The sequence below is a fragment of the Vigna umbellata genome, chromosome 7 (assembly GCF_029865625.1).
Source record: "Vigna umbellata cultivar VRB3 chromosome 7, Vumbellata_1.0, whole genome shotgun sequence".
NCBI lineage: Eukaryota > Viridiplantae > Streptophyta > Magnoliopsida > Fabales > Fabaceae > Vigna > Vigna umbellata.
The window spans coordinates 17919880-17930459 of NC_142171.1; the positions used below are offsets into that span (position 1 = coordinate 17919880).

General features: G+C 26.1%; 1 protein-coding gene across 1 annotated transcript; it reads right to left on the reverse strand.

Annotated features, from left to right (window-relative positions):
• Positions 1-4380: 4380 nt before the first annotated feature.
• LOC124826348 (uncharacterized) lies at positions 4381-5288 on the reverse strand. The gene is made up of 2 exons (XM_047299159.2): positions 5078-5288; positions 4381-4968 (listed from the first exon to the last, which is right to left on the reverse strand). Exon 2 carries the CDS (start codon positions 4859-4861, stop codon positions 4499-4501), a length of 363 nt encoding a protein of 120 aa, XP_047155115.2. The 5' UTR covers positions 4862-4968; positions 5078-5288; the 3' UTR covers positions 4381-4498.
• Positions 5289-10580: the final 5292 nt, after the last annotated feature.

Below are 10580 nucleotides of genomic sequence, written 5' to 3' on the forward strand. Positions count from 1 at the left end.
TTACATAGACAATTTTTTTATATGAATGTGTAAACAATTTTTATTATTAATATTTTTTTAAATAATATTATTTTAAGAGAAAAAAGTAAAATATATTTTTTAATTTATTAAATCATCAAGTAATTAGAAATTATAACAAAATAAAATGAAATATGTAGTATAAAAAAATAATATTTTAAATATCAGTTATTTTTAAAATAACTTATTAAATAAAAAATAATTAAAAATTATAAAAGGATAAAATATGTGTATAAAAACACCTATTGAAAGACCTCTATTGAAAAAAGTAATTATTTATTTATTTTAAAAATAGACTAATTTTTAAAATAATTTGTAAAATGCATATCCTGAATTAAATTGGTTAAGAATAAAATTTTAAAATTAAGTTATAATTGACATTTTATATATTAGTATGTAGAATTTAAATATAAAAAACTAATAATGTTATTTAAAAATTAAAATAGTATTTTATTAGATTTTAAATAGAGAATTAATATACTTTTATTTTTACGGTAAATAAGTTTAATAACACATGAATATAATAGTGAAATAATTATTTAGAGAAATAATTTTTACATGCAGGATAAACGATTTATATTTAATAAATATATATTATATTTGAAATAAATTTATTTTAATAAATAAAAATAAAATATATTTTTCTAAATTTTATTTTATTAAATGATCAAATAATTTGAAATTATAAAAAAAATTAAAAAATTAATACAGAACAATAACGAATACTTTAAATATGAGTTATTCTTTGATAATATATTAAATGACTAAGTATTTAAAAATTATAAAAAATAAAATTTAAAATGAAAAAATAATATAAAAATATATTTATATTTTTCAGACAAATTAGTTTAAATATAACAAATAGATAAAAATGTAAAATAGTTTCTATAGATATGTAGTAGTTAAATAAATATAAAGAAAAATTAAATTAATAATGCATTAAGAGGCATATAAATTTAAAAACATATAAAGAGTTATAATATATATATACTCTTTTTATATAAATCTAAATAAAAACTTATAAATTTACAAAAGCAAATTTAAATGGTTATTCAATTATTAATTTTTTTAACTAAAAATTTTACTTCTGTCATCTAATTCCAAAAGAAAATGTACACAAAAATCACTAACTATGAAAATAAAGATATTATTATTAAAATTGGAATTACATATTAAAAATAAAATTTTAGAGGTTTATATAATAAAATTACATATTTCTTAATACGGATATATACTTAGGTTAGTAAGTTGGTTTTTGGTATAAGAGTGGATACCATTAACTTTTCCCTTTTTTTCTTTTTTTTTTTTTTCTCTCAGGGGTTGTTTTCCGGTATCAATGCATAATCAATAGTCTGCTCTCTGGTTGAGTCACTTTGTTAACTTGGCCTTTTAATATGTTGTTGATTTAGCTAGGGAAAAGAAAAATCTTGTTATATATTTATTATTCTAGACTTAGGTAATTTTTTTTTTTTTGTAATCACAATTTATTTCTGTAAGATAGTAAAAGGAACAGATTTAAAGATAGATAAAATTTGATACCAATAACTAAAATTTGTTAATAAACTAAAGTTATTAATATATGTTTAATGATTAAAAAACTATTAATAAAAAGTTCATCAATATTGATAGAATCGATAATTATTTATTAAAAAATATTTATTAATAATTACCGATAAATTTTAATTATTAATAAATATTGTAATTTAATATTCTTTTTTTTTCATTTCCTTTGTTCTCTTCATTTACCTTTTTATTCATTCTTCTCGGTCACATCTAGATGAAAATTTTACGTGCGGACATGGTTATCCGCGGATAAAATCCGAGGCGAGTAATTACTATTTGCGAGTATTTACTATCCGCGAGTAACGGGTAGCGTGTATTTTAATATTTGCTTCTAAACGGGTCGGGTACGGATAGTATACTACCCGCCCTGTAGGTATTCATTATCCGCAAAAAATTATAAAAAAATAATTTATATATTTTTTAATTAAAATTAAAATAAAATTATAATTTATTAGGTTAAATTTAATTAAAATTAAAATTTTATTTATATTTAATTTAACTTATATTATATTATATATTTTTTTGTAATTTTATTTAAATTTTATTTTAAAATTGTATTAAATATATATTTTTTTATTTTTGCTGGTATTCGTGGGTGTCATGGGTTTTAAAATACCCACGGGTATTTTTTAAACGGGTACCTATACGAATAATAGGTCGGATAACGTGTACAGTTTTATCCAACAAGTCGGATTACGAGTAAGAACTACCCGTGTCCGACCTGCTCGGTTGCCAACCCTAGTCACATCATTACCAACTCCATCCCTACCATTACTTTTATAAATATAATTATTATTACTGTTATTATTGTTATCATTTCATTTTCTTTTTCTTTATGTTTTTTTATAATTAATTTACATTAGATATTTCTTCATATATAATAGGAAAATTGACATCATTTTATAATAAATATACAAACAAAGTAATGGGCAAATTTAAAAAAATTAAATTAGCAAAAAATTATTGTCAAATTTAAAATATATACAAAATAATATATTTATAAACAATTTTTTAACGACATCCATTTCATCGAAAAAATTATCCATTTATAATAAATATTATAAATTATGGACAAATATTATTGATGAATTTATTATTAATAATTTTTTTGTTGATAATAAAAATCTTAATTTAAAACAAATATTACTAACAAATATTTTAATTAATAATTAAAATATAAAAATTAATCACTAAAATCCTTCAATAATATACAATTTATTTAGTAATTTAGCTATTTATAAAAAAAATATCAACACTTTATTCTATTTAACTAGTATTTATTAGGTTTAAACCCTATGTTAGTCCTATTTTTGTATGAAAATCTCAGTTTGGTCCTCATTTTTTCATCTCTCTCAGTTGGGTCATATTTTTTGTAAAAATGAACACATTTTATTCTAACCGTTAACTGGTCTCAAACGACGTTAAATTAAGGTCACGTAGTGCAGAGAGAATGTGTTGATGTGTGTTCCTCATTTACGTGTAGAGAGAATGCGTTGAAATCCCTAAAATGAATATCCTTAAAGTCACATCACCATATTTTTTTTCCAATCTTTTATATTAAAATAATATTTTAATTTAATTAATAATATATTAATAATCCAATTTAATTAATAATCCTATTTAATCATATTCACTCGGCATTATTTTGAACTAAATTATTATAAATTTACTTTTTTAACTTTAAAATTTTTATAAAATTATGTGTATTTTAATTGAATATTAATATATAAAATTGTTTATATTATATCAAATTATTATATAAAACTAATAACTTATTTAATATTTTTTAGATGACTATTTGAGAGAAAACATTTCTTTTTAAACTAAAATATGTTTATTATATTTTTTTAAAATTATTTTATTTTTAAATTTAAATAAATTCAATATATATATATATATATATTATATTTTTAACTTTTCAAAGTAATAAAATTATATATCTAATGATTACAATAAAAAATTATTTTAAATAGTTTTCTATAAAAATTAATATTTATGTATTTATATTTAAAGAAAAAAGATAATATTAAAATATTATGTAAAACTTGAAAATTAAAATATTAAATAAAAATTATCAAATAAATAATTAAAAATAAACTAATTTAATTTCGAAGAATAATTGTGTTCTAACCCACTGTAGGTGGTGAAACTTAAAAAAAAATCTTCTATAAGTAAATAAAAAAGTCTTCTATAAGTAAATAAAAAATAAATAAAACTTGGTTTTAAAAATATTAAATAAGAGAAGTAAATAATGTCATATCACACATCAGTACATTTTCTCTGCACGTGACCTTAATTTAAGGTTGTCTGAGACCAGTTACCGACATGAGATTTTAGTACAAAAATAGGACTAAGGGAGGGTTTAAACCTATTTATTATTATATCTACACGTTTTTTTTTTTCATGATGATGTATCAAATAATATGGGACATTAATGCATTATTTGACATCTATGTTAACATGACCTTGTAACCTCTATCTTGATTGTGTGTGAGAAAAAGTATCATTATTGATTAAATTTTCCAATTTACTTGCCTTCTACTTTACACATTTGTGAATTTTTCCCCTCTCTCCTCCCTTATTATTGTGTGGTTGTGACTTGTTTCTTGTTGGCATGGAAAATTGGTTCAGTGAGAGTGACGGTGCTCTTTCTCCCTACATGCTAAATTCATCAAATTGAGACACTTGTATGCTCAATCATTACAATGACATTTTATGAAACCTGTCAAAAACATATTTTATAATATAAATAAACGATAAAACTGTTTTAAAAAAAAGTAATTAACATATATAACAAAATTAAAACTATAAAATATGTATATATATTGATTGAGGAAATACAGGGAAAATTGAAGGAAGAAAGCAATTCGGTGGTCTTGAAGGCAATCCATTACAGTAGAGACGTTATTGGTGTTACTTATAGAGAAAGATTTAGGTCTAAATCATGGGTTGGTTTGTTGTTATTTCCATTTTGATTTCGTGAGTGTGGCTCTGTGCTTGGTTCTGCTGATTCTTTGTGCGGAGGATCTTGCTCTGTCTCTTTCCCAGAACGAGCTGGTACATCTTTAAAGTTAATCTTCACCAGCTCTTGATCATCCATGAAATCTTCAGGTTCAAAACTGGGTTTCCAAACACCCTTGGCCTTCTCTTCTTCCTTCTGTTTAGATAACTGATCCCGTGCTTCTTTCGTGCTCTTAATCAGTGCAAAGAACTTCTCCATCTGCTCCTCCTCACTCTCTTCCTCCCTCGCCATTTTCCTCTTCCTTCTTCCTCCTTCCATTCTGCTCTCTTCCAACCACTCCCAACCTTCTTAAAGCAAAATCCAGATGTGTATAATTCACTCAATCACTGTTCCCTTTTCCTTACTTCACGCCTTTGCAATCGTTGCTGACGATCAATCACAAAAAAGGAAAAACAAGAAAACAGAGTGAATCCAAATTAAATTTAATATACAGTTAAAGTAAACAATTTTAGAACGGAATAATGAATATTTTACCTGCCATAGCTAACCATGCAAAGGATCTCTCACCACTTCAATTCACCAAACCCTACCTCTTCATTCAAATTGAATAGACCTTCTTGTTTTGTTTTGCTCAATATATGAACATGGTTTTAACTTGGGGACATCACCAAGGATACAATGGTAGTTAGATGGAGCCCAAGGTTACCTTCTAAACCTATTCTATTTTTCTCATTTTATAATTAAAATTTGAAAATTGAAAAAAGAATCTTGTTAATTTGTAATTTGTAGAGGTCACTCTTATGATTTCTAATTGTGGAAAAATAGTTTTTAAAATATTAAAACACTGTGTCCTTCCTTATGAGCTTAGAGTGGAAATGGTTGTGCATGATGTAGGAATGGAGGAGGGTTGCTTTTATGAGAAGAGGAATAATATTTTAGGTGGACCCTAATAGAAAAAAAATATCACAAGGTAAATTAATTCGTGTGTCTCAACAAGGAAGTAACACGTCTCTGTCTCATCATATTCGGCGATTTAAAAAAAAAATTCTGAAAGCATCTTTGCATGTGTTTGTGCACCAAAACAATATATTTTTCTTTTGAAAAAAAAAAACTGCATGGGTTTATTTTAGAAAAAAAAAACTGTAGTTGATTGGTTGGATTTTAGTGAAAAGGAAAGAACAAATTACGGTGGCGATTGATCTATTATTGTGAAATAATTATCATAAAGTTATTAGAAGTGTAATTGTTGGGAGAGAGGACGAAGGAGATGGAACAATGGAGTGGGTAATTATTAAAAATGCTTTTCTCGTAAGGTGGGGGCAAGCTATTTTTAATTACTTATAATGTTTAATAATTTTTTATATAACATATAGAAATTAAAACAATTTTATTAAAAGTACTACAGACATACGTTTTAATTTTTATTACATTGGTATTTTTATCATTATAAAAAATCTGTTTCGTATAATTTATTTAACTTTCACTTTTTATTTTATTAGTCTAATAAATAAATTGAAAAAAAATCGCTTAATTTCTACTATTTCTGTACAATTAAAATGCACACTTAGTTGTTAGTTTTACTACACTTTTAATTTATATTTTTTTTTCTTTGATTTGATCCCGCATCCATATAAACTATGATAAAACTATACCAATATTTGTTTTTTTTCTGTTAAATCAACTATGATAAATAATTATTACTTTAGTAATCGAAATTACATATATGAGTAAATGGACTTTGACATGTTGTAAAAAATGTTAATTATATATTAATATTTTAACGCATCAATTTGTGCATATCTTTATTGTATTGCTGACACGAAACATTTATCGAATTTTTTTAACATTAGTCTCCATAACTATGCTTCAGATTACTTTGTTTAAAAATATTTACTTTCGGTATTACTCGAAACAACAAAAATATTACTTAAATTGTTAATATACATATTGAACAGAAGTAGGGAAAAACGAAACGTGTTTATTGTTTGAAGAAAAGAGAATAAAAAACAACTGCATCCCAGAAATACACAAAAAACCCTAGAGGGTTACTCTCTACACCACCACACATCGCTCTCTACACCACCACACTTTTTTTAAATTCCAAAACTATCTTTTATATTTTAAAATATTCTACACCTCCTCCTTTTCTCTTGAACGGATGTTCCACATCCGTTTAGTTTTTTTTTTAAGTTTTTAGTTTTTTTAAGTTTTTAAATTAATATATAAATATTATTTAATTTTTTTAAAAATTATTACTTAATTATTTAAAATTTAATTTAATTTTATTTAATAAAATAATTATTATAATTTAAGTTATGTATTATTATTTTAAATAATAATTAAAATAATTTTTAAAAATTTATTAGAATGGATACGGATGTTCACATCCGTAAAGTTTTTTTCTTTTTAAAGTTTTTAGTTTTTTATTTTATTATATTTTAAATTAATATATAAATATTATTTAATTTTTTTAAAATTATTATTTAATTAATTATAAATTTATTTTATTTTATTTAATAAAATAATTATTATTAATTTAATTTATGTATTATTATTTAAATATTAATCAAAATAGTTTTAAGAATTATATTAAAACGGATGTGGCAACGTTGAAGATTTATTTTTTTTAAAATAAAAACAATAAATTAAAATATAAAATATGTGAACGGACGGATGTCAACATCCGTTGAAGGTGAAACGGATGTTGACATCCGTTTTAGAGAAGGGCAAAATTGGTATGAGGTGGTGTAGGGAGCATTCGGTGGTGGTGGAGGGAGCAACTGCCAAAACCCTATACGAAGGGTTGCAAAACAAAAACATAAAGGGTGTTGCTCCCTCCACCACCACACCTTTCTCCCTCCACCTCTCCTTTACTATTTTGTCCTTCAGTAAAATTTTATTTTTAGGATTATTATTTTTTAATTTTACCCATTCACAACCTATTTCACTTTTCACTAATAACCTATTCTAGTCCCATACATGAGTAAAATACTTTTCTTTCATTTTAACATTATATTTCTTCCTCTCTTTCTTTCATCCGTCGTTGTGAGATACTACAAGTTGCAAAGGTTGGTGGTGGTGGAAAGAATTATCAAGCAGTCTTCTTCTCGTGGTGCAGTATCGCTCTCGTGGTGCAGTGGCATGGAGTGGTGCAGTGCGTGTCGTGTTTCCTTGTATTCGAATAAACCTTGAAATAAAACCTTAAAATAAAAAACGTAACCTTTAAACGGAGGTGACATCGTTCAACATATGTCAACATCCGTTTAAGGAAAAACGGATGTCGACATCCGTTGAAGATGTCACCTCCGTTGATGTATACTTCCTCACGCTGGTTGATGCTCTGGACGCTCCTCGATGTTCCTCCACACCACGGCGAATGGAAGCTTTCAAACAAAAAAAAACTGGAAAAAAAAAGGAATGGAAGTGCGGGAGGTGGGGAGGTGAAACGAAAATGGGGAAAGGAGAAGAGAGTTCCGTGGGTGGGTGTTGGGAAAGTAAAATTAGGGTTTCAAATTATTTAAAATAGGGTAAAAGTAAAAATCTTTTTAACTTAAGATATAATTGTATTTAAAATAATGTGAGGAGGTGGAAGAAGTATAGGGTGGTGGTGGAGGGAGTAACACTCAAACATAAAAACAAATTAAAAGAAATCCAAATCAAATAGGCCCGAAACATGAAATCCAATACACTCCCTCAAGATCGAGAAAAATGTTATCAACTCTTTGAGAGAAAACGTTGTCTTCGTACGAATTTTGTAAAAATATATGCAATTTGATGATGTCTTTTGATGTGAATGAGTTTGATGATGTTTTTACCAACTTCTTCAGAAACATAATGGAGGTCAATTTCCAAATGTTTTGTTCGCTTATTATGTGTACAATTGGATGCAATGCAAATAATAGCCTTGTTTCACAGTAAGCAAAAGGAATAATGCGAAAATCAGTTAGCAAAGTCAGTATCTAAGTAATTTTAGTTGTAAGAGATGCAAGATATCTCTACTCAGCTTTAGTTGAAGATTTGCTAATAGTTGGTTGCTTCTTTCCTTTCCATGAAATTAATCAACTGTCAAAAAAGTGCAAAACTTAATAGTAGGTTTTCTATTCTCAAGACATGAACTCCAATAAGCATTTATTTATGTATTTCAGAATTGAATTTTGCTAAAAAGGAAATTTTAAACCTAATTTAACGATACAAAACCGATTTATAAAATAAATTTTGTATTCATATATGTATTTTAAATTGATCTATCTCTAATTGTAGTAAAACTTCTAATACACTATCTTTATGCTGATGTATATACAACTCGTGCGTGAAATTAAACATTAATGGATGGTTCGATAGCGGTCAGATAGTAAGTAGAATTATATGCCCAACAAATACAAATCTTATACTAGAATAAGTTCTAATTCATAGTTTTGTTACCATGTTAAAAAGTGAACTTTAAACTTAAGTCAACCCCATAAAATCGACTTGGGAGGTAAAGTTTGCTCACATATGTACTCTAAATTGATCTCATATCTAATCGATGTACGACTAAATAACATATTTGAATAAAAGACTTTGACTAACAATATGCTTTAAGTATATAAAAAGAAAATGTGCAACATTCATATGTTTAGATAAAGGATTAGATACAAATTTGCTCAATTTATGAATAATATAACAAATATCAGGTCTGGATAGTAATTTACTATGAGACATCTATGAATACTTGTGTCAAATAAATGATCAACTCAATTACAATGAAGCTTAACATTGGGCATTATGGGAATGGAAGATGGTTTACAATCCATCGGGGCACAATTAGAAAGAATGGACAAGACATAATGTCGTTGACACATAAAAATACTATATATAGTTGGACCAAGAAAGCTCAAGCCTACAAAAAACTTAAGATTACTAAGATCTTTTAATTTGAAATGATTATCGTTAAGAAGTGAATTTTAAGCCTAACTCAACTCTACAAAATCGGCTTGTAAGATGAGGTTTGCACCCACTTATATATTATAAACTGGCCTTATCTTTAGTGAATGTGAGACTTCTAATAATTATTTAACATAACAGTACCAGAATCAAGATAGTTGAATTACGACTAGCAAGCATAATGTCATCAACATAAACCAAAACATGTATAAAATTAGAAGTAGAACCTTTAGTGAAACAAGCTAGCCATATATACAAGCTCAACAAGAGACAAGCAACAAGTGCGGTAGAAGAAAAGCTCCACATGAGAAACATGGAGACAAGCTTGGAAGGAACAACCTTAGCAAACTCGGTAGGAGAGAAGCTCGACATATATACAACATGAGTTCATCCCACAAGAAACTCTACTTTTTTTTACACATAGGTTTATTTAGGGTTTACTTATTTCCAAATTTTGCTTCTTTCTCTGTGAAGATGCAAATGTTTTCTCATATGTTCTTATAAAATTTTTATTGTTTTCTTTCAATTTTGTTAACCACCGCAAATACTACATGTGAGATCTCTTTAGAGCATATATCTATCATTTTTTTCACAACATTAATGTATCTCAATCGTCATAGAGAAAGCTTTTGCATTTCTTGAAAAAGATCTTTAATTCAACCAGACTAACCCAGTAGTCATCTAGATCAAACCAACTAGTTCGACAATCATTTTGACTAGACTACACCAGACTAACCTGATAGTATACCACACTAGATCAACTCGACAATCATCTAGACCATTGCATAATAGCTTGACAATCATGAGACTAGCATCCAAACAATCCCTCAAACCAGACTCGACCAATCCGACGTAGATCTAGACTAAACTAACCCAACAATCATATAGACCAGACCAATCAACCCAACAATCATCCCGACCAAACAAACTAGCCCAACAAAATTGATAATATTAAATTTAATAGTAGAAAAAAAAATCAAAATTGAAAGGTTAACCCACCCACACCAATAATGATGGTTTGTAAAATTGTTTTTATAGAAACAAAATACATTAAAAACGAATGTAATACGTTGCATGGGTCAAAATTATAATGATATACACATCTTTGAATTTT

Bases quoted from the DNA above. Each gene is read 5' to 3' on its own strand.
- LOC124826348 (XM_047299159.2), bottom strand. From the start codon at position 4,861: ATGGAAGGAGGAAGAAGGAAGAGGAAAATGGCGAGGGAGGAAGAGAGT.